Raw genomic sequence first — 27,683 nt, forward strand, 5'->3', positions numbered from 1 at the left:
TCCATAGAGGTAGACCTGTAGTAGTTTAGATCCACCTGCAACACTGTCCATAGAGGTAGACCTGTAGTAGTTTAGATCCACCTGCAACACTGTCCATTGAGGTAGACCTGTAGTAGTTTAGATCCACCTGCAACACTGTCCTGCAACACTGTCCATTGAGGTAGACCTGTAGTAGTTTAGATCCACCTGCAACACTGTCCATTGAGGTAGACCTGTAGTAGTTGTATGTATGGCAGCTTTGAGCTGTTTGTCTTTTGAACAGAAATGGGACATATGGAAAGTCATTGCTATCGTTGCTTTGTCTCCGTATTCTATTTTCTAACGTTCCTCCCTGGTGTCCTCTTCTCTTCCTAGTCGTGCTATAAGTATTACACCAGCGACGACATCAACAAAGACGAGGACGGCATGGACGAACAGTGCAGGTAGGTCACCTCACAGAACACAGAAACATCTATACACAATCTGTATACACATTCCATTTACCACATAGAAGATAAATATTTTTGCGATTTAATTATAGGTAGACCTTTTCTTTTATTCTAGGCTTTATCTAAATATTCCGCAAACGGAAATACACAATGAACAAAAAACCATTTCAATTTCTCCTCATCACTCAGCCGCATAATACCAGGGTATATCTGGTGGTCTGTCTCATCACTCAGCCGCATAATACCAGGGTATACCTGGTGGTCTGTCTCATCACTCAGCCGCATAATACCAGGGTATACCTGGTGGTCTGTCTCATCACTCAGCCGCATAATACCAGGGTATATCTGGTGGTCTGTCTCATCACTCAGCCACAATGACAGGGTATACCTGGTGGTCTGTCATCACTCAGCCGCATAATACCAGGGTATACCTGGTGGTCTGTCATCACTCAGCCGCATAATACCAGGGTATACCTGGTGGTCTGTCATCACTCAGCCGCATAATACCAGGGTATACCTGGTGGTCTGTCATCACTCAGCCGCATAATACCAGGGTATATCTGGTGGCCTGTCTCATCACTCAGCCGCATAATACCAGGGTATATCTGGTGGTCTGTCTCATCACTCAGCCGCATAATACCAGGGTATACCTGGTGGTCTGTCTCATCACTCAGCCGCATAATACCAGGGTATACCTGGTGGTCTGTCTCATCACTCAGCCGCATAATACCAGGGTATACCTGGTGGTCTGTCTCATCACTCAGCCGCATAATACCAGGGTATATCTGGTGGTCTGTCTCCTCATGGCCACATAATACCAGGGTATATCTGGTGGTCTGTCTCATCACTCAGCCACGTAATACCAGGGTATATCTGGTGGTCTGTCTCCTCATCACTCAGCCACATAATGCCAGGTATATCTGGTGGTCTGTCTCATCACTCAGCCACATAATACCAGGGTATATCTGGTGGTCTGTCTCCTCACTCAGCCACGTAATACCAGGGTATATCTGGTGGTCTGTCTCATCACTCAGCCACATAATACCAGGGTATATCTGGTGGTCTGTCTCCTCATCACTCATCCACATAATACCAGGGTATACCTGGTGGCCTGTCTCCTCATCACTCAGCCACGTAATACCAGGGTATACCTGGTGGCCTGTCTCCTCATCACTCAGCCACGTAATACCAGGGTATATCTGGTGGGCTTGATGAAAATAAGAACAAGCGTATATTGTGTTAGAAAGGGAAATGGAGGATAATCACAATTAAGCTACACGAGGTTTTTGAAGTTGACTTTCCTCGCTATCTTAACTCCGCCCCAAGGTGGTGTGCTGAAGGGGGCAACCTGATCTGCTGTGACTACTGCCACAACGCCTTCTGTAAGAAGTGCATCCTGCGTAACCTGGGGCGCAAGGAGCTGTCCATGATCACCGACGACGACAGTAAATGGTCCTGCTATATCTGCAGCCCTCAGCCCCTCTCAGACATCGCCTCCAACTGCTCCAACATCATGACCAAGCTGGAGAGCTTCTGGCGTACGGGACGCAAGAAAGAGAGGGAGGTGAAAGGGCACAGTAAGGGTAAAGGTCACCACCACCATGGTAAAGCTGTGGTGAACGGTAAGGAGCATTCAGACGGGTCAGGGACCCTCACCTTCTCCTATAAGACCCTGAAAGTCCCCAAGGAGCTGGTGAAGAGGACCAAGAAGCTGATTGAGACGACCACAGGGCTCAACAACACCTTCATCCATTTCATCCAGCAGGCTGAGGAGGAGCAGGGAGCAGGAGGTGGTGGCAGCGGGACCAGACACAGACACCTCAAGGCCTTCAGGTATCCTAACACATGTTGGTATTATGACTGCTACAAAGGATATGAGGCAGTCCAATTCTGAGCTTTTGCTTAATTGTTATCTATCATTCTCTCTCTCTCTCTCTCTAGGTCTGTTCTGGCTGACCTGAAGAAGGCCCATGCTGCCCTAGAGAAGGACTTGGAGTCACAGTTCACTTCCCAGGGCCAGGGGATGCAGAACGGGGATGCTGTCTCCAACACCGACGGCCATGACGGCCACGATCAGATAGACAATGGGCAAGAGGCAGAAGAGGACAAAATGGCCGACACGGAGGATGGGGGTGTGTCAGAGGACACAGAGATGGAGGGGAGCCCCACCCTCACGCCTCAGGACCACTCAGAGACAGACAGCCAGGCTAAAGACCAGACAGCGGTGAAAATGGAGGAGGAGGAGGAGGAGGATGGAACAGAGGAAGAGGCTGACCGGGATAAAGACATCGTGTCCGTCGGGCCGTCCGTCCCTGACGAGCTCTTCCAGATGGTCAAGAGTCTAGCGGACTCCACAGGGTTAACGCCCGGTAACGACGCCACGGAACTCACAGCGGCTAGCCAATCAGAGAACCCCGCCGCTGGCTCAACCAGGAAGTCGCATGACACCCAGAAGGAGAAGGCCATGCCCAAGGTTAAGAACCTGATCCTGAAACTGACGCCTGTTCCCATGGTTACCACACGCGCCTCCAGGTCTAAGAGCAAGGATAAGGATGGAGGGAAGGAGAGGAGTAAGGATGGAGGGAAGGAGAGGAGTAAGGATGGAGGAAAGGAGAGGAGTAAGGATGGAGGGAAGGAGAGGAGTAAGGATGGAGGGAAGGAGAGAAGTAAGGATGGAGGGAAGGAGAGAAGTAAGGATGGAGGGAAGGAGAGGAGTAAGGATGGAGGGAAGGAGAGGAGTAAGGATGGAGGGAAGGAGAGGAGTAAGGATGGAGGGAAGGAGAGGAGTAAGGATGGAGAGAAGGAGAAGGGTAAGGATGGAGAGAAGGAGAGGAGTAAGGATGGAGAGAAGGAGAGGAGTAAGGATGGAGGGAAGGAGAGGAGTAAGGATGGAGGGAAGGAGAAGGAGAGGAGTAAGGATGGAGGGAAGGAGAAGGAGAGGAGTAAGGATGGAGGGAAGGAGAAGGAGAGGAGTAAGGATGGAGGGAAGGAGAAGGAGAGGAGTAAGGTTGGAGGGAAGGAGAGGAGTAAGGATGGAGGGAAGGAGAAGGAGAGGAGTAAGGATGGAGGGAAGGAGAGGAGTAAGGATGGGGGGAAGGAGAGGAGTAAGGATGGAGGGAAGGAGAGGAGTAAGGATGGAGGGAAGGAGAAGGAGAGGAGTAAGGATGAGGGTAAGGAGGTGGAGGGAGGTGGGGCCTCCGAGGAGGACAGCCGATGCTCTAGCCGCACAAAGACCACACCCCTCAGGAAGTCACCGGAGGGGAAAAACAAGATGTCTGCCTCCTCTCAGGAGAACAGCGACTCAGAAGGCGAGGAGAAGAGCCCCAGCAAGCTGAAGAGGAGAACCAAGGGCAGCTCCGAGAAGGAACGGGGGAACGAGGAGGAGAAGGAACGGAAAGAGAGCAAGGCCTCCTCCATGCTGACCTCTGACCCTTCTAAACAGGACGTGGACTCAGATTCTGACGAGGTTCCAGACATCCTGGTCCAGACTGCAGCGGCGGAACACAGCTCGGACGAGCATGTGCATCAGGACGCCGACAGTAACCAGGGCAACAAGCGCGTCAAGAAGTGCCTGTTCAAACTCAGCAAGAAAGACGGGGAGGATGAGGAGGATGAGGTGGTGGGAGAGGAGGATGAGGTGGTGGGAGAGGAGGAGGATGAGGTGGTGGGAGAGGAGGATGAGGAGGAGGTGGTGGGAGAGGAGGATGAGGAGGAGGAGGTGGGAGAGGAAGATGAGGTGGAGGTTGGAGAGAAGGAGGGAGAGAATGACAAGGAGAAGACTGACAAGAAGCCGGCAACCAAACGCAAACTGAAAGCCGACGACTCCGACAACTCAGAGTCTGACTCCGATGAATACGCGAAGAAGAAAAAGAAGTCCTCCACGGCTTCTGCCAAAAAGACATCCAAGAAGAAGAAGAAGGACTCGGGCGGCTCCTCGAACTCCGACTCTGACCTGGAGAAGGAGATGAAGGGACTCAGCAAACTGGGGACGGGAAAACGGAGGAGCAGCCGTGTGAAGAAAGAAAGAGAGGAGAAGGAGAACAAGGGCGGGGATCGGAGGCGGTCGTACGAACTGAAACGCAAAGCCAGAGGTAGAGGAGCCAAGCAACAAGATTCATCGTCTGATGACGAGGAGGAGGAGGAGGGAGGAGGGTCTGGAGAGGAGAGTGGAGACCAGCAGAAGATTAAACCCATCGTGGAGGAGACGGTGGTAGCAGGGAGGGGAACCTTCCACCAGTCCTCAGGTCAGTAGAGCTGTTGTTTCTGAAAGCTGTTTTTTGGGCTAGGATTTGTCAGGTCAGTAGAGCTGTTGTTTCTGAAAGCTGTTTTTTGGGCTAGGATTAGTCAGGTCAGTAGAGTTGTTTCTGAAAGCTGTATATTGGGCTGTCTGTTTCCACAAGGCATACGGTTCACTCTATTAGAAACACAACTTCACATAAACGCCACTCACTTAACCCCTGACCGCTACACTGTTTTCCTCAAGTATATAGAGTAGCCAGCCAGGCTATTTTTTAGCAGAAGTTGCTCTGTTGGTGTCCTCTGGTACATCCTAATGCCTTGGTTCCACCAGGCTCCCCAGAAGGAGCTCTATACTGGTGTCCTCTGGTACATCCTAATGTCTTGGTTCCACCAGGCTCCCCAGAAGGAGCTCTATGTTGGTGTCCTCTGGTACATCCTAATGCCTTGTAGGTTTTAACTCCAACCCTGTTCCTGGAGAGAGACCCTCCTGTAGGTTTTAACTCCAACCCTGTTCCTGGAGAGAGACCCTCCTGTAGGTTTTAACTCCAACCCTGTTCCTAGAGAGAAACCCTCCTGTAGGTTTTAACTCCAACCCTGTTCCTGGAGAGAGACCCTCCTGTAGGTTTTAACTCCAACCCTGTTCCTGGAGAGAAACCCTCCTGTAGGTTTTAACTCCAACCCTGTTCCTGGAGAGAGACCCTCCTGTAGGTTTTAACTCCAACCCTGTTCCTGGAGAGAGACCCTCCTGTAGGTTTTAACTCCAACCCTGTATGCTTCATGACAGTGTCTACAAGTTTTTTTTTTTTTATATATACAGTGGGGAGAACAAGTATTTGATACACTGACGATTTTGCAGGTTTTCCTACTTACAAAGCATGTAGAGGTCTGTAATTTTTATCATAGGTACACTTCAACTATGAGAGACGGAATCTAAAACAAAAATCCAGAAAATCACATTGTATGATTTTTAAGTAATTAATTTGCATTTTATTGCATGACATAAGTATTTGATACATCAGAAAAGCAGAACTTAATATTTGGTACAGAAACCTTTGTTTGCAATTACAGAGATCATACGTTTCCTGTAGTTCTTGACTAGGTTTGCATGCACTGCAGCAGGGATTTTGGCCCACTCCTCCCTACAGATCTTCTCCAGATCCTTCAGGTTTCGGGGCTGTCGCCTGGCAATACGGACTTTCAGCTCCCTCCAAAGATTTTCTATTGGGTTCAGGTCTGGAGACTGGCTAGGCCACTCCAGGACCTTGAGATGCTTCTTACGGAGCCACTCCTTAGTTGCCATGGCTGTGTGCTTCGTGTCGTTGTCATGCTGGAAGACCCAGCCACGACCCATCTTCAATGCTCTTACTGAGGGAAGGAGGTTGTTGGCCAAGATCTCGCGATACATGGCCCCATCCATCCTCCCCTCAATACGGTGCAGTCGTTCTGTCCCCTTTGCAGAAAAGCATCCCCAAAGAATGATGTTTCCACCTCCATGCTTCACGGTTGGGATGGTGTTCTTGGGGTTGTACTCATCCTTCTATTCCTCCAAACACGGCGAGTGGAGTTTAGAGCAAAAGGCTCTATTTTTGTCTCATCAGACCACATGACCTTCTCCCATTCCTCCTCTGGATCATCCAGATGGTCATTGGCAAACTTCAGACGGGCCTGGACATGCGCTGGCTTGAGCAGGGGGACCTTGCGTGCGCTGCAGGATTTTAATCCATGACGGCGTAGTGTGTTACTAATGGTTTTCTTTGAGACTGTGGTCCCAGCTCTCTTCAGGTCATTGACCAGGTCCTGCCGTGTAGTTCTGGGCTGATCCCTCACATTCCTCATGATCATTGATGCCCCACGAGGTGAGATCTTGCATGGAGCCCCAGACCGAGGGTGATTGACCGTCATCTTGAACTTCTTCCATTTTCTAATAATTGTGCCAACAGTTGTTGCCTTCTCACCAAGCTGCTTGCCTATTGTCCTGTAGCCCATCCCAGCCTTGTACAGGTCTACAATTTATCCCTGATGTCCTTACACAGCTCTCTGGTCTTGGCCATTGTGGAGAGGTTGGAATCTGTTTGATTGAGTGTGTGGACAGGTTTCTTTTATACAGGTAACGAGTTCAAACAGGTGCAGTTAATACAGGTAATGAGTGGAGAACAGGAGGGCTTCTTAAAGAAAAACTAACAGGTCTGTGAGAGCCGGAATTTTTACTGGTTGGTAGGTGATCAAATACTTATGTCATGCAATAAAATGCAAATTAATTACTTAAAAATCATACAATGTGATTTTCTGGATTTTTGTTTTAGATTCCGTCTCTCACAGTTGAAGTGTACCTATGATAAAAATGACAGACCTCTACATGCTTTGTAAGTAGGAAAACCTGCAAAATCGGCAGTGTATCAAATACTTGTTCTCCCCACTGTATATGTGAAAAAACCATGACTAAATAATTCATTACAACAATGTCAAAGGACTTAAGAAACAACTTTCAAGCAAAATAACTTATTGGCACGTAAAACACAGTTAAAATACCATTTGAATAGATGGGTGGGTTTGACTCATGTAGGGGTCATAACCAGCCATAAAATATAATGTCACAACAGGTCGTGACAGTATTATGTCATGGTTATGACTGTTTATAACGTTATGACGCTGGATGGCAAGTGAAGTGTTACCAAATGAAGTGTTTTAATGCCTGGATTCTGTGAGGGCCGTAATGATCTTACTTGGACAAGGAAGACTCCACTACTGTTTTGTTCCTGCTGTTTTCAGAATATATCTGCAGATAATCGCCCAAAGGCCCAGGCAAATTAGAGAGCCAAATGAACGTCTCTCTCTCGACGATGTGATTGGTTAGGCTACGCTGACTGACTAGACCAGAGTCACTCTCTCTTTGGCGTCGCTGGCAGCACCGACATCCTAGGAAAGGAAACCCAGCGAATCCTTTGGTTTACTGTCCTGATGTGATACCGTGGACATGAGTTACGGAGGGCTATAGGAGGTCAACTTCAGTTAGTTCTACACCTTTTTAATAAACTAGTCAGCACTTGTTGTTCAGTTGTAAAAGCAGAGTAAATAGCCTACCAGGCGCCGTGGTTGCTATGGGAAACGTTACTAAATGTGCCAGGAAACAAGTTAGGCTAAGTGGATTTGGACTCATTTGTTACCATTTATTTTACATTATATTTATATTATATTTATATTACATTATTTATATATATATATATATATATTACATTATATTTATATTACATTATATTTATATTACATTATATTTATATTACATTATATTTATATTTATATTACATTATATATATATTTATATTACATTATATTTATATTACATTGTATTTATATTACATTATATTTATATTACATTATATATATATTACATTATATATATATATATTACATTGTTACCATTTATATTACATTATATTTATATTACATTATATTTATATTACATTATATTTATATTACATTATATTTATATTTATATTACATTATATTTATATTACATTATATTTATATTTATATTATATATATATTTATATTACATTATATTTATATTACATTGTATTTATATTACATTATATTTATATTACATTATATTTATATTACATTATATTTATATTACATTGTATTTATATTACATTATATTTATATTACATTATATTTATATTTATATTACATTATATTTATATTACATTATATATATATATATTACATTATATTTATATTACATTGTTACCATTTATATTACATTATATTTATATTACATTATATTACATTATATTTATATTACATTATATTACATTATATTTATATTACATTATATTTATATTACATTATATTTATATTACATTATATTTATATTACATTATATATATATATTACATTATATTTATATTACATTATATTTATATTACATTGTTACCATTTATATTACATGGGATGTGCAAATTCACCAGCAGGCTTGCTCCTGGACGCTCTCTCCCTGCTCTGTGTCAAGAAATTATTCTGCCCTTGTGGAAAACACAGCCTCTAACCCTGGTCTTCAGCTCTTGTGGAAAACACAGCCTCTAACCCTGGTCTTCTGCTCTTGTGGAAAACACAGCCTCTAACCCTGGTCTTCTGCTCTTGTGGAAAACACAGCCTCTAACCCTGGTCTTCAGCTCTTGTGGAAAGCACAGCCTCTAACCCTGGTCTTCTGCTCTTGTGGAAAACACAGCCTCTAACCCTGGTCTTCTGCTCTTGTGGAAAACACAGCCTCTAACCCTGGTCTTCAGCTCTTGTGGAAAACACAGCCTCTAACCCTGGTCTTCTGCTCTTGTGGAAAACACAGCCTCTAACCCTGGTCTTCTGCTCTTGTGGAAAACACAGCCTCTAACCCTGGTCTTCAGCTCTTGTGGAAAACACAGCCTCTAACCCTGGTCTTCCCTGTGTCTGTAGGAGAAGAAGGTAACCAGGACGCTTCTCAGATGGCTGTTGATGATGATGATGATGATCCAGAGAACAGGTATAAAAAAAATATTTTCATACAAGACAAACCAAATATGTCCTCAAACTGCATGTTCCTCAACCAGCTGACTATCAAACATTCCTTTTCTTATTTCCTTTCCTTGTCTCCTTTCCTCCCTCCTTAATAGAATTGCCAAGAAGATGCTGCTGGCCCAGATCAAGGCCAACTACTCTTCAGGAGCAGAGGAGAGCTCTGACGAGGACGGAGACGAGAAGGAACAGAGGAAGGGAGGAGAGGAGGAGGAGGGTGGGCTATGTTCAGGTTGTTGATACGTTGAAGGAGAGGAGGAGGAGGGTGGGCTATGTTCAGATTGTTGATACGTTGAAGGAGAGGAGGAGGAGGGTGGGCTATGTTCAGGTTGTTGAAACGTTGGAGAGGAGGAGGAGGGTGGGCTATGTTCAGGTTGTTGATACGTTGAAGGAGAGGAGGAGGAGGAGGGGCTATGTTCAGGTTGTTGAAACGTTGAAGGAGAGGAGGAGGAGGAGGGTGGGCTATGTTCAGGTTGTTGAAACGTTGAAGGAGAGGAGGAGGGTGGGCTATGTTCAGGTTGTTGAAACGTTGAAGGAGAGGAGGAGGAGGGTGGGCTATGTTCAGGTTGTTGAAACGTTGAAGGAGAGGAGGAGGGTGGGCTATGTTCAGGTTGTTGAAACGTTGAAGGAGAGGAGGAGGAGGGTGGGCTATGTTCAGGTTGTTGAAACGTTGAAGGAGAGGAGGAGGAGGGTGGGCTATGTTCAGGTTGTTGAAACGTTGAAGGAGAGGAGGAGGAGGGTGGGCTATGTTCAGGTTGTTGAAACGTTGAAGGAGAGGAGGAGGAGGGTGGGCTATGTTCAGGTTGTTGAAACGTTGAAGGAGAGGAGGAGGAGGAGGGGCTATGTTCAGGTTGTTGAAACGTTGAAGGAGAGGAGGAGGAGGAGGGTGGGCTATGTTCAGGTTGTTGAAACGTTGAAGGAGTGATTCTGCAGTGCTTCATTCCACTACTCGTGGTTCATGTCACTAGATGTAGAAACCATAAATTACTGCTTGTGTTAATCCCTAAAGCAGATGACGACGATGAGGAGGAGGAGGAGGAGGTGGAGGAGAAGGAAGGGGACTCTGGCTCTGACGTGGATGTGAAGAAGAGTGGGGGGCGTCGCCACCGGCTGCTCCGCCACAAACTGACGCTGAGCGAGGGAGAGTCAGGAGAGGAGAAGGAGAAACCAGCCAGCAAGGGGAAGAAGGAGACCAAGAGGACCAGACGGAAAGGTACGAGGGTTGTCCGTGTGGCTGTCTGGTCCGGTCTGGTCCTGGCTGGCGCTCTGTCTGGTCCTGGCTGGCGCTCTGTCAGGTCCTGTCTGGTCTGGTCCTGGCTGGCGCTCTGTCTGGTCCGGTCTGGTCTGGTCCTGGCTGGCGCTCGGTCTGGTCCTGTCTGGCGCTCTGTCTGGCTGAATGTCTAGGCTTGTGTCAACACCTATGGAACAGAATGAATGTCCTGCTGACTATTTTCACTCAGCTCTACTTCCCTCCCACCCTGTCTCCCTCCCCTTTCTCTCTCCCTCCCCTTTCTCTCTCCCTCCCCTTTCTCTCTCCCTCCCCTTTCTCTCTCCCTCTCCTTTCTCTCTCCCTCTCCTTTCTCTCTCCCTCCCCTTTCTCTCTCCCTCCCCTTTCTCTCTCCCTCCCCTTTCTCTCTCCCTCGCCCCTCTCTTGCCTCTCTCCCTCGCCCCTCTCGCACCTCCCTCTCTCCCTCGCCCCTCTCGCACCTCCCTCTCTCCCTCCCCTCTCTCGCACCTCCCTCTCTCCCTCCCCTTTCTCTCTCCCTCGCCCCTCTCTTGCCTCTCGCCCCTCTCTCTCTCTCCCTCGCCCCTCTCTCTCTCCCTCCCCAGTGGGTAGTGATGACTCAGCAGACTTAGACTCTGAGGAGTCCGCTAGCAGCAGTGAGTCAGGAGTTAGTGAAGAGATCAGTGAGGAGTCAGAGGAGGAGTCAGAGGAGGAGTCAGAGGAGGGCAGCAGTCGCAGGAGGACCACGCGCTCCTCCAAGAAGAAGAAGAAGAAGAAGGAGGAGAGGAGCTACGCCCAGAAGAAGAAACGTCGCCGCATCAAGGTCCAGGACTCTTCATCCGACGAGAAGGTATGGGGGGGGACGGGGGAAAGGAGGGGGGGGGAGGAGGAGGGGGGAGAGGAAATTCTCCTTACAAATGTAGAATTTGGTCTGGAATTCAAGTTGATTGGTTACCACGTCATAGGTCACAATGTGTGATTGGTTAGGTGGGGGTTGAAGTTGAAAGGTCAGAGGTTAACCCTCATTACCTCTCCTCCAGAGCGGGTCAGGAGAGGACGGCTCGGGGAAGGAGGATGGAGACACTCCTAAAGGACAGAGGAAGAAGATCAGAAAAATCCTCAAGGACGACAAGCTGAGGATGGAAACGAGGGATGCTCTGAAGGAGGAGGAGGAGAGGAGGAGACGAATCTCGGAGAGGGAGCAGCTCAGGGAGAAACTCAGAGAGGTAAAAAGTCACCTGGTTGTATGGACCCCAGGAAGACAAGCTGTTGTCATGGCATCTACTAATGGGATGGAAATAGGGTTAATGATTGACTGAGTTAGTCAATGAGTGGACTCCAAGCTGAGGAGTCAGATGGGATGTATGGTCCTTAGTGGCTCAGATAAGCGCTATGATAAGTTCTCACAGGGATCACATATAGTATACATGTACTTTAAACACTTTTTGAAGAGAATGGAAGTCGCTTAGCGTGAATTTGTCAATATCTGTAAAGGTTTAAATGCTTGTAGACTAGAAGATCAGCTGACCTATACTCCTAGGAACATAACCTGTCCCAACCAGCAGAACAGTCTCCCGGCTGCCCTATACTCTTAGGAACACAACCTGTCCCAACCAGCAGAACAGTCTCCCGGCTGCCCTATACTCCTAGGAACATAACCTGTCCCAACCAGCAGAACAGTCTCCCGGCTGCCCTATACTCTTAGGAACATAACCTGTCCCAACCAGCAGAACAGTCTCCCGGCTGCCCTATACTCCTAGGAACATAACCTGTCCCAACCAGCAGAACAGTCTCCCGGCTGCCCTATACTCCTAGGAACATAACCTGTCCCACCAGCAGAACAGTCTCCCGGCTGCCCTATACTCCTAGGAACATAACCTGTTCCAACCAGCAGAACAGTCTCCCAGCTGCCCTATACTCCTAGGAACATAACCTGTCCCAACCAGCAGGACAGTCTCCCGACTGCCCTGTACTCCTAGGAACATAAACTGTCCCAACCAGCAGAACAGTCTCCCGGCTGCCCTATACTCCTAGGAACACAACCTGTCCCAACCAGCATAACAGCCTCCCGGCTGTCCTGTACTCCTAGGAACATAACCTGTCCCAACCAGCAGAACAGTATCCCGGCTGCCCTGTACTCCTAGGAACATAAACTGTCCCAACCAGCAGAACAGTTTCCCTCCTAGGAACATAACCTGTCCCAACCAGCAGAACAGTCTCCCGGCTGCCCTATACTCCTAGGAACATAACCTGTCCCAACCAGCAGAATAGTTTCCCTCCTAGGAACATAACCTGTCCCAACCAGCAGAACAGTCTCCCAGCTGCCCTGTACTCCTAGGAACATAACCTGTCCCAACCAGCAGAACCGTCTCCCGGCTGCCCTGTACTCCTAGGAACATAACCTGTCCCAACCAGCAGAACAGTCTCCCGGCTGCCCTATACTCCTAGGAACATAACCTGTCCTAACCAGCAGAACAGTCTCCCGGCTGCCCTGTACTCCTAGGAACATAACCTGTCCCAACCAGCATAACAGCCTCCCGGCTGCCCTATACTCCTAGTAACATAACCTGTCCCAACCAGCAGAACAGTCTCCCAGCTGCCCTATACTCCTAGGAACACAACCTGTCCCAACCAGCAGAACAGTCTCCCGGCTGCCCTGTACTCCTAGGAACATAAACTGTCCCAACCAGCAGAACAGTTTCCCTCCTAGGAACATAACCTGTCCCAACCAGCAGAACAGTCTCCCGGCTGCCCTATACTCCTAGGAACATAACCTGTCCCAACCAGCAGAACAGTCTCCCGGCTGCCCTGTACTCCTAGGAACATAAACTGTCCCAACCAGCAGAACAGTTTCCCTCCTAGGAACATAACCTGTCCCAACCAGCAGAACGGTTTCCCTCCTAGGAACATAACCTGTCCCAACCAGCAGAACAGTCTCCCGGCTGCCCTATACTCCTAGGAACATAACCTGTCCCAACCAGCAGAATAGTTTCCCTCCTAGGAACATAACCTGTCCCAACCAGCAGAACAGTCTCCCAGCTGCCCTGTACTCCTAGGAACATAACCTGTCCCAACCAGCAGAACCGTCTCCCGGCTGCCCTGTACTCCTAGGAACATAACCTGTCCCAACCAGCAGAACAGTCTCCCGGCTGCCCTATACTCCTAGGAACATAACCTGTCCTAACCAGCAGAACAGTCTCCCGGCTGCCCTGTACTCCTAGGAACATAACCTGTCCCAACCAGCATAACAGCCTCCCGGCTGCCCTATACTCCTAGTAACATAACCTGTCCCAACCAGCAGAACAGTCTCCCAGCTGCCCTATACTCCTAGGAACACAACCTGTCCCAACCAGCAGAACAGTCTCCCGGCTGCCCTGTACTCCTAGGAACATAAACTGTCCCAACCAGCAGAACAGTTTCCCTCCTAGGAACATAACCTGTCCCAACCAGCAGAACAGTCTCCCGGCTGCCCTATACTCCTAGGAACATAACCTGTCCCAACCAGCAGAACAGTCTCCCGGCTGCCCTATACTCCTAGGAACATAACCTGTCCCAACCAGCAGAACAGTCTCCCGGCTGCCCTGTACTCCTAGGAACATAACCTGTCCTAACCAGCAGAACAGTCTCCCGGCTGCCCTATACTCCTAGGAACATAACCTGTCCCAACCAGCAGAACAGTCTCCCTGCTGCCCTGTACTCCTAGGAACATAACCTGTCCCAACCAGCAGAACAGTCTCCCGGCTGCCCTATACTCCTAGGAACATAACCTGTCCCAACCAGCAGAACAGTCTCCCAGCTGCCCTGTACCCCTAGTAACATAACCTGTCCCAACCAGCAGAACAGTCTCCCAGCTGCCCAGGAACATAACCTGTCCCAACCAGCAGAACAGTCTCCCGGCTGCCCTATACTCCTAGGAACATAACCTGTCCCAACCAGCAGAACAGTCTCCCGGCTGCCCTATACTCCTAGGAACATAACCTGTCCCAACCAGCAGAACAGTCTCCCGGCTGCCCTATACTCCTAGTAACATAACCTGTCCCAACCAGCAGAACAGTCTCCCGGCTGCCCTATACTCCTAGGAACATAACCTGTCCCAACCAGCAGAACAGTCTCCCGGCTGCCCTGTACTCCTAGGAACATAACCTGTCCCAACCAGCAGAACAGTCTCCCGGCTGCCCTGTACTCCTAGGAACATAACCTGTCCCAACCAGCAGAACAGTCTCCCGGCTGCCCTGTACTCCTAGGAACATAACCTGTCCTAACCAGCAGAACAGTCTCCCGGCTGCCCTGTACTCCTAGGAACATAACCTGTCCCAACCAGCAGAACAGTCTCCCGGCTGCCCTGTACTCCTAGGAACATAACCTGTCCTAACCAGCAGAACAGTCTCCCGGCTGCCCTATACTCCTAGGAACATAACCTGTCCCAACCAGCAGAACAGTCTCCCTGCTGCCCTGTACTCCTAGGAACATAACCTGTCCCAACCAGCAGAACAGTCTCCCGGCTGCCCTATACTCCTAGGAACTAACCTGTCCCAACCAGCAGAATAAATGTATGTATTTGTATGTACAGACTGTAATGCTTTTAGACTAGACTCTATATGTCCCTCCCGACCAGGTACTCGTGGTGGAGGAGGCGTCCGCCGTGGCTTGTCCAATCACAACCAAGCTGGTGCTGGATGAAGACGAGGAGACCAAGGAGCCCATGGTGCAGGTCCACCGCAATCTGGTCACTAAACTCAAACCACACCAGGTCGACGGTGAGTGTTGGTGTAGTAGAACCAGTAGTAGTAGAACCAGTACTAGTAGTAGTAGAATCAGTAGTAGTAGTAGAACCAGTAGTAGAACCAGTAGTAGTAGTAGTAGAACCAGTAGTAGTAGAACTAGTAGTAGTAGAATCAGTAGTAGTAGTAGTAGAACCAGTAGTAGTAGTAGTAGAATCAGTAGTAGTAGTAGTAGTAGAACCAATAGTAGTAGAACCAGTAGTAGAACCAGTAGTAGTAGTAGTAGAACCAGTAGTAGTAGTAGTAGTAGAACTAGTAGTAGTAGAATCAGTAGTAGTAGTAGTAGTAGAATCAGTACTAGTAGTAGTAGAATCAGTAGTAGTAGTAGTAGAATCAGTAGTAGTAGTAGTAGAACCAGTAGTAGTAGTAGTAGAACCAGTAGTAGTAGTAGTAGAATCAGTAGTAGTAGTAGTAGAATCAGTAGTAGTAGTAGTAGAATCAGTAGTAGTAGTAGTAGAATCAGTAGTAGTAGTAGAATCAGTAGTAGTAGAATCAGTAGTAGTAGTAGTAGTAGTAGTAGTAGAATCAGTAGTAGTAGAATCGGTAGTAGTAGAATCGGTAGTAGTAGAATCGGTAGTAGTAGAACCGGTAGTAGTAGAACCAGTAGTAGTATTAGAATCAGTAGTAGTAGTAGTAGAATCATTAGTAGTAGTAGTAGAATCATTAGTAGTAGAACCAGTAGTAGAACCAGTAGTAGTAGTAGAACCAGCGGTAGTAGTAGTAGAACCAGCAGTAGTAGTAGTTGAACCAGTAGTAGTAGTAGTAGAATCAGTAGTAGTAGTAGTAGTAGAACCAGTGGTAGTAGTAGAACCAGTGGTAGTAGTAGTAGAACCAGTAGTAGTAGTAGAACCAGTAGTAGTAGTAGAACCAGTAGTAGAACCAGTAGTAGTAGTTGAACCAGTAGTAGTAGTTGAACCAGTAGTAGTAGTAGAACCAGTGGTAGTAGTAGTAGAACCAGCAGTAGTAGTAGTTGAACCAGTAGTAGTAGTAGTAGTAGAACCAGTGGTAGTAGTAGTAGAACCAGTAGTAGTAGTAGAACCAGTAGTAGTAGTTGTACCAGTAGTAGTTGAACCAGTAGTAGTAGTTGAACCAGTAGTAGTAGAACAAGTAGTGGCAGTAGTAGAATCAGTAGTAGTAGAACCAGTAGTAGAACCAGTAGTAGAACCAGTAGTAGTAGAATCAGTAGTAGTAGTAGTAGAATCAGTAGTAGTAGTAGAATCAGTAGTAGTAGTAGTAGAATCAGTAGTAGTAGTAGTAGAATCAGTAGTAGTAGAATCAGTAGTAGTAGAATCAGTAGTAGTAGTAGTAGTAGAATCAGTAGTAGTAGTAGTAGTAGTAGTAGAATCAGTAGTAGTAGAATCAGTAGTAGTAGAACCAGTAGTAGAACCAGTAGTAGTAGAACCAGTAGTAGTAGTAGAACCAGCAGTAGTAGTAGTTGAACCAGTAGTAGTAGAATCAGTAGTAGTAGTAGTAGTAGAACCAGTGGTAGTAGTAGTAGAACCAGTAGTAGTAGTAGAACCAGTAGTAGAACCAGTAGTAGTAGTTGTACCAGTAGTAGTAGAACCAGTAGTGGCAGTAGTAGAACCAGTAGTAGTAGTTGAACCAGTAGTAGTAGAACCAGTAGTGGCAGTAGTAGAACCAGTAGTAGTAGAACCAGTAGTAGTAGTAGAACCAGTAGTAGTAGTAGAACCAGTGGTAGTAGAACCAGTAGTGGCAGTAGTAGAACCAGTAGTAGTAGTAGAACCAGTAGTAGAATCAGTAGTAGTAGAATCAGTAGTAGTAGTAGTAGTAGTAGTAGTAGAATCAGTAGTAGTAGAATCAGTAGTAGTAGAACCAGTAGTAGAACCAGTAGTAGTAGAACCAGTAGTAGTAGTAGAACCAGCAGTAGTAGTAGTTGAACCAGTAGTAGTAGAATCAGTAGTAGTAGTAGTAGTAGAACCAGTGGTAGTAGTAGTAGAACCAGTAGTAGTAGTAGAACCAGTAGTAGAACCAGTAGTAGTAGTTGTACCAGTAGTAGTAGAACCAGTAGTGGCAGTAGTAGAACCAGTAGTAGTAGTTGAACCAGTAGTAGTAGAACCAGTAGTGGCAGTAGTAGAACCAGTAGTAGTAGAACCAGTAGTAGTAGTAGAACCAGTAGTAGTAGTAGAACCAGTGGTAGTAGAACCAGTAGTGGCAGTAGTAGAACCAGTAGTAGTAGTAGAACCAGTAGTAGAACCAGTAGTAGTAGTAGAACCAGTAGTAGTAGTAGAACCAGTAGTAGAACCAGTAGTAGTAGTAGAACCAGTAGTGGCAGTAGTAGAACCAGTAGTAGTAGTAGAACCAGTAGTGGCAGTAGTAGAACCAGTAGTAGTAGTAGAACCAGTAGTGGCAGTAGTAGAACCAGTAGTAGTAGTAGAACCAGTAGTAGTAGTAGAACCAGTAGTAGAACCAGTAGTAGTAGTAGAACCAGTGGTAGCTGTAGTTGTAACAACCGTAACCAAACCAACGGGTAGAGAACAATGTTAGTCTTTAATCATGATGTTGTTGGTCCATGGTATAGTGAATGGAGCCCCGTGTTTACCTGTTTACTCATCAAGTCAATACGTTGCTTCACATCGGTCTGTGGCAAAACCAAACAGACACGTCTAATATGGAACCCAACTGGCTGCGCGCGTTCGCCATCGTGCATACATGTATTTTGCCATCCCCCCCCACACCAAACACGATCACGACACGCAGGTTAAAATATCAAAACAAACTCTGAACCAACTATATTAATTTGGGGACAGGTCGAAAAGCATTAAACATGTATGGCAATTTAGCTAGTTAGCCCTTGTCCTGGGATATAAACATTGAGTTATTTTCCTGAACTGCACAAGGTCCTCTACTCCGACAATTAATCCACACATAAAACGGCCAACCGAATCGTTTCTAGTCATCTCTCCTCCTTCCAGGCTTTTTCATCTTTGAACTTAAATGGTGATTGGCATCTACACTTTTACCACGACGACCGGCAAAACATTTCGTCTTTCAATCACCCACGTGGGTATAACCAATGAGGAGATGGCACGTGGGTACCTGCTTCTATAAACCAATGAGGAGATGGCACGTGGGTACCTGCGTCTGTAAACCAATGAGGAGATGGGAGAGGCAGGACTGTCAGCGCGATCTGCGTCAGAAATAGAGCTGACTTCTATTTTAGCCCATGGCAACGCAGATGCTCGTTGGTGCGCGCGAGCAGTGTGGGTGCAATAATTGAATAACATGGATTTCTAAATTTATTTTGCGACGTGTCCGGTCTGGTCACAATGTAAGAAATGCGTTTGGTGTTGAGTGAGGTCTCTGTGTCTGTCTCTCTAGGGGTCCAGTTCATGTGGGACTGCTGTTGTGAGTCGGTGAAGAAAACCAACAAGAACTCTGGTTCTGGATGTATCCTGGCTCACTGTATGGGCCTGGGAAAAACACTGCAGGTCTGTACCACTCACTGTATGGGCCTGGGAGAAACACTGCAGGTCTGTACCACTCACTGTATGGGCCTGGGAGAAGAACTGCAGGCCTGTACCACCCACTGTATGGGCCTGGGAGAAGAACTGCAGGCCTGTACCACCCACTGTATGGGCCTGGGAGAAACACTGCAGGTCTGTACCACTCACTGTATGGGCCTGGGAGAAACACTGCAGGTCTGTACCACCCACTGTATGGGCCTGGGAGAAACACTGCAGGTCTGTACCACTCACTGTATGGGCCTGGGAGAAACACTGCAGGTCTGTACCACCCACTGTATGGGCCTGGGAGAAACACTGCAGGTCTGTACCACTCACTGTATGGGCCTGGGAGAAACACTGCAGGTCTGTACCACTCACTGTATGGGCCTGGGAGAAACACTGCAGGTCTGTACCACTCACTGTATGGGCCTGGGAGAAACACTGCAGGTCTGTACCACTCACTGTATGGGCCTGGGAGAAACACTGCAGGTCTGTACCACTCACTGTATGGGCCTGGGAGAAACACTGCAGGTCTGTACCACTCACTGTATGGGCCTGGGAGAAACACTGCAGGTCTGTACCACTCACTGTATGGGCCTGGGAGAAACACTGCAGGTCTGTACCACTCACTGTATGGGCCTGGGAGAAACACTGCAGGTCTGTACCACTCACTGTATGGGCCTGGGAGAAACACTGCAGGTCTGTACCACTCACTGTATGGGCCTGGGAAAAACACTGCAGGTCTGTACCACTCACTGTATGGGCCTGGGAGAAACACTGCAGGTCTGTACCACCCCACTGTATGGGCCTGGGAAAAACACTGCAGGTCTGTACCACTCACTGTATGGGCCTGGGAGAAACACTGCAGGTCTGTACCACTCACTGTATGGGCCTGGGAGAAACACTGCAGGTCTGTACAGGTACTGCAACAGAGTACTCTGTTGCAGTACCTGCTTTTACCACTAGGGGGTAGCCCTGCACCGTACTCTGTTGCAGTACCTGCTTTTACCACTAGGGGGTAGCCCTGCACCGTACTCTGTTGCAGTACCTGCTTTTACCACTAGGGGTAACCCTGCACCGTACTCTGTTGCAGTACCTGCTTTTACCACTAGGGGGTAACCCTGCGCCGTACTCTGTTGCAGTACCTGCTTTTATCACTAGGGGTAACCCCACATTGTACTCTGTTGCAGTACCTGCTTTTACCACTAGGGGGTAACCCTGCACCGTACTCTGTTGCAGTACCTGCTTTTACCACTAGGGGTAACCCCGCACCGTACTCTGTTGCAGTACCTGCTTTTACCACTAGGGGGTAACCCTGCACCGTACTCTGTTGCAGTACCTGCTTTTACCACTAGGGGGTAACCCCACATTGTACTCTGTTGCAGTACTTGCTTTTACCACTAGGGGGTAACCCTGCACCGTACTCTGTTGCAGTACCTGCTTTTACCACTAGGGGTAACCCCACATTGCACTCTGTTGCAGTACCTGCTTTTACCACTAGGGGGTAACCCCACATTGCACTCTGTTGCAGTACCTGCTTTTACCACTAGGGGTAACCCTGCACCGTACTATGTTGCAGTACCTGCTTTTACCACTAGGGGGTAACCCTGCACCGTACTCTGTTGCAGTACCTGCTTTTACCACTAGGGGTAAACCCTGCACCGTACTCTGTTGCAGTACCTGCTTTTACCACTAGGGGGTAACCCTGCACCGTACTCTGTTGCAGTACCTGCTTTTACCACTAGGGGTAACCCCACATTGTACTCTGTTGCAGTACCTGCTTTTACCACTAGGGGGTAACCCTGCACTGTACTGTGTTGCAGTACCTGCTTTTACCACTAGGGGGTAACCCTGCACTCTACTCTATTGCGGTACCTGCTTTTACCACTAGGGGGTAACCCTCCACCGTACTCAGACCCCTTGACCCTTTCCACATTTTGTTACGTTACAGCCTTATTATAAAATGGATTAAATAGTTTCCCCCCCCTCATCAATCTACACACAATAACCCATAATGACAATGCAAAAACAGGTTTTTAGAAATTTTAGCAAATGTAATAAAATAAAAAACTGAAATATCACATTCAGACCTTTTGCTATGAGACTGTAAATTGAGTTCAGGTACATCCTGTTTCCATTGATCATCCTTAAGATGTTTCTACAACTTGATTGGAGTCCACCTGTGGTAAATTCAATTGATTGGACATGATTTGGAAAGGCACACACCTGTCTATATAAGGTCCCACATTTGGCAATGCATTTCAGAGGAAAAACCAAGCCATGAGGTCAAAGGAATTGTCCGTAGAGCTCCGAGACAGGATTGTGTCGAGGCACAGATCAGGGGAAGGGTACCAAAAAATGTCTGCAGCATTGAAGGTCCCCAAGAACACAGTGGTCCCCAAGAACACATCATTCTTAAATGGAAGAAGTTTGGATGCACCAAGACTCTTCCTGGAACTGGCCGCCCGGCCAAACTGAGCAATCGGGGGAGAAGGGCCTTGGTCAGAGAGGTGACCAAGAACCTGATGGTCACTCTGACAGAGATCCAGAGTTCCTCTGTGGAGATGGGAGAACCTTCCAGAAGGACAACCATCTCTGCAGCACTCCACCAATCAGGCCTTTATGGTAGACTGGCCAGACGGAAGCCACTCCTCAGTGAAAGGCACATGACAGCCCGCTTGGAGTTTGCCTAAAGGACTCTGACTGTGAGAAAGAGGATTCTCTGATGAAACCAAGATTGAACTCTTTGACCTGAATGCCAAGCTTCACGTCTGGAGGACACCTGGCACCATTCCTACGGTGAAGCATGGTGGTGGCAGCATCATGGTGTGGGGATGTTTTACATTGGCAGGGACTGGGACAGAGATCCTTAATGAAAACCTGCTCCAGGGTGCTCAGGACCTCAGACTGGGGCGAAGGTTGACCTTTCAACAGGACAACAACCCTATTGATTTATCGTTATGGGGTATTGAGTCATTATGGGGGTATTGTGTCATTATGGGGGTAGTGTGTAGTTATGGGGGGGTATTGAGTCGTTATGGGGGGGTATTGAGTCGTTATGGGGGGGTATTGAGTCGTTATGGGGGGTATTGAGTCGTTATGGGGGGTATTGAGTCGTTATGGGGGGGTATTGAGTCGTTATGGATGGGTATTGAGTCGTTATGGGGGTATATGGGGATTATTGAGTCGTTATGGGGGGGTATTGAGTCGTTATGGGGGGTATTGAGTCGTTATGGGGGGTATTGAGTCATTATGGGGGGTATTGAGTCGTTATGGGGGGTATCGGGTCGTTATGGGGGGTATCGAGTCGTTATGGGGGCTATCGAGTCGTTATGGGGGCTATCGAGTCGTTATGGGGGGTATTGTGTTGAGTCATTATGGGGGGTATTGAGTCGTTATGGGGGGTATCGGGTCGTTATGGGGGGGTATCGGGTCGTTATGGGGGGGTATCGGGTCGTTATGGGGGGGTATCGGGTCGTTATGGGGGGGTATCGGGTCGTTATGGGGGGGTATCGGGTCGTTATGGGTGGTGTGTGTAGATTGATGAGGGGGGGAAATAATTGTATCCATTTTAGAATGTCTGTAATGTAACAAAATGTGGAAAAAGTCAAGGGGTCTGAATGCCTTCTGAATGCTCTGTAAATCTATACTGTATCTAATCCTGTCTATATCACTAGGTGGTAACCCTACTCCACACTACTGCTGTGTGACAAGTTAGACCTCTCTATGTGTATATATCTATACTGTATCTAATCCTGTCTATAACACTAGGTGGTAACCCTACTCCACACTACTGCTGTGTGACAAGTTAGACCTCTCTATGTGTATATACCTATACTGTATCTATACTGTATCTAATCCTGTCTATAACACTAGGTGGTAACCCTACTCCACACTACTGCTGTGTGACAAGTTAGACCTCTCTATGTGTATATACCTATACTGTATCTAACCCTGTTTATATCACTAGGTGGTAACCCTACTCCACACTACTGCTGTGTGAAAAGTTAGACCTCTCTATGTGTATATATCTATACTGTAGCTAACCCTGTTTATATCACTAGGTGGTAACCCTACTCCACACACTACTGCTGTGTGACAAGTTTGACCTCTCTATGTGTATATATCTATACTGTAGCTAACCCTGTTTATATCACTAGGTGGTAACCCTACTCTACACTACTGCAGTGTGACAAGTTTGACCTCTCTATGTGTATATATCTATACTGTATCTAACCCTGTCTATATCACTAGGTGGTAACCCTACTCCACACACTACTGCTGTGAGACAAGTTAGACCTCTCTATGTGTATATATCTATACTGTATCTATACTGTATCTAACCCTGTCTATATCACTAGGTGGTAACCCTACTCCACACACTACTGCTGTGTGAAAAGTTAGACTTCTCCACGGCTCTGATCGTCTGTCCTCTCAACACGGTTCTCAACTGGCTCAATGAGTTTGAGAAGTGGCAGTACGGCTTCAAGGATGAGGAGAGTTTAGAGGTACACACACACACACACACACACACACACACACACACACACACACACACACATACATATAAATACATACAGTTGAAGTAGGAAGTTTACACTTATGTTGGAGTCATTAAAACTCGTTTTTCAACCACTCCACACATTTCTTGTTAACAAACTATAGTTTTGGCAAGTCGTTTAGGACATCTGCTTTGTGTATGACACAAGTAATTTCTCCAACAATTGTTAACAGACAGATTATTTCACTTATAATTCACTGTATCACAATTCCAGTTGTCGTTTTCTGCAAATTAAAGCTCTAAATGACAATATTTGATTTGGAATTTGGGAGAAATGTTGTCAGTAGGTTATAGAATAAAACAACAATGTTCATTTTACCCAAAACACAGACCTATAAATAGTAAAACCAGAGAAACTGATCATTATGCAGTGGTGTCTTTAGTTTTTCCCAGAGCTGTGTGTGTGTGTTTACGCTGTGTGTCGGTGTTCCCGCTGTCTGTCACTAGGTGACGGAGCTGGCCACGGTGAAGCGCCCTCAGGAGAGAGCGGCTGCTCTGCAGCAGTGGCAGGAGGATGGAGGGATCATGATCATTGGCTATGAGATGTACCGTAACCTCACACAGGGTAGAAACATCAAGAGCAAGAAACTCAAAGAGACCTTCCAGAAGACCCTGGTTGACCCAGGTAGGTAGAGGACACACACACACACACGGTTATTTCTTGTATTCGGTTTCTTCTCAACTCTCTCTGCTCTGTGTTCACTCCCTCCCCAGGCCCAGACTTTGTGATCTGTGATGAGGGCCACATCTTGAAGAACGAGGCGTCGGCCATCTCTAAAGCCATGAACTCCATCAAGACCCGACGGAGAGTGGTGCTCACTGGCACACCGCTGCAGAACAACCTCATAGAGTGTATGTCCGTTACTTCCTGTTATATCCAGACCGCTAGCCTACAGGGCATTGGGAAAGATATACAGTAAAATAAAATACAGTAAAATATACAGTTAGCCAAAATGAACCAGAACGGCCCATAGGGCAGGAGTCCATCTCCTGTTTCTGTGGAGTGAACCAGAACGGCCCGTAGGGCAGGAGTCCATCTCCTGTTTCTGTAGAGTGAACCAGAACGGCCCGTAGGGCAGGAGTCCATCTCCTGTTTCTGTAGAGTGAACCAGAACGGCCCGTAGGGCAGGAGTCCATCTCCTGTTTCTGTAGAGTGAACCAGAACGGCCCATAGGGCAGGAGTCCATCTCCTGTTTCTGTGGAGTGAACCAGAACGGCCCATAGGGCAGGAGTCCATCTCCTGTTTCTGTAGAGTGAACCAGAACGGCCCATAGGGCAGGAGTCCATCTCCTGTTTCTGTAGAGTGAACCAGAACGGCCCGTAGGGCAGGAGTCCATCTCCTGTTTCTGTAGAGTGAACCAGAACGGCCCATAGGGCAGGAGTCCATCTCCTGTTTCTGTAGAGTGAACCAGAACGGCCCGTAGGGCAGGAGTCCATCTCCTGTTTCTGTAGAGTGAACCAGAACGGCCCATAGGGCAGGAGTCCATCTCCTGTTTCTGTAGAGTGAACCAGAACGGCCCGTAGGGCAGGAGTCCATCTCCTGTTTCTGTAGAGTGAACCAGAACGGCCCATAGGGCAGGAGTCCATCTCCTGTTTCTGTACAGTGAACCAGAACGGCCCATAGGGCAGGAGTCCATCTCCTGTTTCTGTAGAGTGAACCAGAACGGCCCATAGGGCAGGAGTCCATCTCCTGTTTCTGTACAGTGAACCAGAACGGCCCATAGGGCAGGAGTCCATCTCCTGTTTCTGTACAGTGAACCAGAACGGCCCATAGGGCAGGAGTCCATCTCCTGTTTCTGTAGAGTGAACCAGAACGGCCCGTAGGGCAGGAGTCCATCTCCTGTTTCTGTGGAGTGAACCAGAACGGCCCATAGGGCAGGAGTCCATCTCCTGTTTCTGTACAGTGAACCAGAACGGCCCATAGGGCAGGAGTCCATCTCCTGTTTCTGTAGAGGGAACCAGAACGGCCCGTAGGGCAGGAGTCCATCTCCTGTTTCTGTGGAGTGAACCAGAACGGCCCATAGGGCAGGAGTCCATCTCCTGTTTCTGTACAGTGAACCAGAACGGCCCATAGGGCAGGAGTCCATCTCCTGTTTCTGTAGAGTGAACCAGAACGGCCCGTAGGGCAGGAGTCCATCTCCTGTTTCTGTAGAGTGAACCAGAACGGCCCGTAGGGCAGGAGTCCATCTCCTGTTTCTGTAGAGGGAACCAGAACGGCCCGTAGGGCAGGAATCCATCTCCTGTTTCTGTAGAGTGAACCAGAACGGCCCATAGGGCAGGAGTCCATCTCCTGTTTCTGTAGAGTGAACCAGAACGGCCCATAGGGCAGGAGTCCATCTCCTGTTTCTGTGGAGTGAACCAGAACGGCCCATAGGGCAGGAGTCCATCTCCTGTTTCTGTACAGTGAACCAGAACGGCCCATAGGGCAGGAGTCCATCTCCTGTTTCTGTAGAGTGAACCAGAACGGCCCGTAGGGCAGGAGTCCATCTCCTGTTTCTGTAGAGTGAACCAGAACGGCCCGTAGGGCAGGAGTCCATCTCCTGTTTCTGTAGAGTGAACCAGAACGGCCCGTAGGGCAGGAGTCCATCTCCTGTTTCTGTAGAGGGAACCAGAACGGCCCGTAGGGCAGGAATCCATCTCCTGTTTCTGTAGAGTGAACCAGAACGGCCCGTAGGGCAGGAGTCCATCTCCTGTTTCTGTAGAGGGAACCAGAATGGCCCGTAGGGCAGGAGTCCATCTCCTGTTTCTGTAGAGTGAACCAGAACGGCCCGTAGGGCAGGAGTCCATCTCCTGTTTCTGTAGAGTGAACCAGAACGGCCCGTAGGGCAGGAGTCCATCTCCTGTTTCTGTAGTGAGACAGCTTGATGTACAGGACGCTCCGTGACATACTAGCATCCTGTCTATATTCAGGGTATCTTAGGTATTCATACCCAAGAAATGTTTTCACATTTTGTTCCTTTACCGAGAGGGATTGAAATTGATTTAAATGTGATTTTTGTTGTTGTTGTCATTCATTGACACAATACTTCATAAATTCAAAGACAAAAGCAAATTCTACAAATGGAATTAGGTGAACTATTCGAATTTTAGCTACCAGGAAATGGCAGAGCGATTTCTACATATTGCATCTTTAAATCTTGACTGAGCTTGAAGAATTTAAAAAAATAATTATGGGAAAATATTGCACAATACAGGTGTGCAAAGCTCTTATGAGACTTACCTAAGAAGACTCACAGCTGTAATCACTGCCAAAGGTGTCTCGAACATGTATTCACACACGGGGTGAATACTGATCTAATCAAGCTATATTAGTTTATTTCTCATTTATTTTTTATTTATTTTTACATTTCAGTATTTTGTTTAGATGGTCGACCAAAAAAATGACAATTAAATCCATTTTAATCTCACTTTGTAACACAACAACATGTGAATAAATCCAAGGAGGATGAATAGTTATGATACTAATGTATATTTGGAAGTGTACCAATGTGTGTTTTCCCTGTCCAGACCACTGCATGGTGAACTTCATCAAGGAGAACCTGCTGGGGTCAGTGAAGGAGTTCAGGAACCGCTTCGTCAACCCCATCCAGAACGGGCAGGCAGCAGACTCCACGGACCAGGATGTACGGATCATGAAGAAGAGGGCTCACATCCTCTACGAGATGCTCAATGGATGTGTACAGGTAACACTGGGTAACTGGCGGCCCACAGACTCCATTTTGTAGGCCCACGGATCCATTTCCATTTTGCAGGAAATGGTACTTTAAAGTGATACCTTGGTATTTTGGCAATGAGTCCCTTTATCTACTTGTCCAGAGTCAGATGAACTTGTGGATACCACTTTACCCTGCAAATCTCCGGTTTGGATGAGACGGACTTTATGACCAAACTGTTCTCCACTTTGTAGCCCATTTTGACACTAGAATAAATATTTCTGACTGATATCGCTCAGGATGTTTCCAATGACAGATTGTTTTCTTTGATTGTCGCTCTTTGACTGTGTCCCTCCCTTCTCAGAGGAGAGACTACTGTGTGTTTACTTGTCTCTCTCTCTCCTCTTTCTCCAGAGGAGAGACTACTGTGTGTTTACTCGTCTCTCTCTCCTCTTTCTCCAGAGAAGAGACTACTGTGTGTTTACTTGTCTCTCTCTCCTCTTTCTCCAGAGGAGAGACTACTGTGTGTTTACTCGTCTCTCTCTCCTCTTTCTCCAGAGAGACTACTGTGTGTTTACTCGTCTCTCTCTCCTCTTTCTCCAGAGGAGAGACTACTGTGTGTTTACTCGTCTCTCTCTCCTCTTTCTCCAGAGAAGAGACTACTCTGCCCTGACCAAGTTCCTGCCTCCTAAACATGAGTACGTTGTGTCCGTCAGAGTCACACCCATCCAGTGTACTCTATACCGACACTACCTGGAGCACTTAACAGGTACATACTAACCCC

General features: G+C 47.5%; 1 protein-coding gene across 11 annotated transcripts in view; it reads left to right on the forward strand.

The window, feature by feature from the left end:
* The window catches only part of LOC139574856 (transcriptional regulator ATRX-like), a 125,005-nt gene that overhangs the window by 36,987 nt on the left and 60,335 nt on the right, over positions 1-27,683 (forward strand). For 8 of the 11 annotated variants that reach the window (XM_071399814.1, XM_071399820.1, XM_071399816.1 and 5 more), the window contains 15 exons: positions 355-422; positions 1,755-2,261; positions 2,370-4,672; positions 9,117-9,183; positions 9,314-9,432; positions 10,225-10,428; positions 11,046-11,290; positions 11,481-11,666; positions 15,032-15,197; positions 18,561-18,670; positions 23,047-23,193; positions 23,694-23,871; positions 23,961-24,098; positions 26,754-26,929; positions 27,551-27,668. In XM_071399814.1, coding sequence (XP_071255915.1) covers positions 355-422; positions 1,755-2,261; positions 2,370-4,672; positions 9,117-9,183; positions 9,314-9,432; positions 10,225-10,428; positions 11,046-11,290; positions 11,481-11,666; positions 15,032-15,197; positions 18,561-18,670; positions 23,047-23,193; positions 23,694-23,871; positions 23,961-24,098; positions 26,754-26,929; positions 27,551-27,668 — 4,732 coding nt within the window. The remainder of the gene's footprint in view (positions 1-354; positions 423-1,754; positions 2,262-2,369; positions 4,673-9,116; positions 9,184-9,313; positions 9,433-10,224; positions 10,429-11,045; positions 11,291-11,480; positions 11,667-15,031; positions 15,198-18,560; positions 18,671-23,046; positions 23,194-23,693; positions 23,872-23,960; positions 24,099-26,753; positions 26,930-27,550; positions 27,669-27,683) is intronic. The other 3 variants (XM_071399817.1, XM_071399821.1, XM_071399815.1) reach the window with 2 other exon arrangements.

Source organism: Salvelinus alpinus, chromosome 4 (genome assembly GCF_045679555.1).
Source record: "Salvelinus alpinus chromosome 4, SLU_Salpinus.1, whole genome shotgun sequence".
In the NCBI taxonomy this organism is placed as follows: domain Eukaryota; kingdom Metazoa; phylum Chordata; class Actinopteri; order Salmoniformes; family Salmonidae; genus Salvelinus; species Salvelinus alpinus.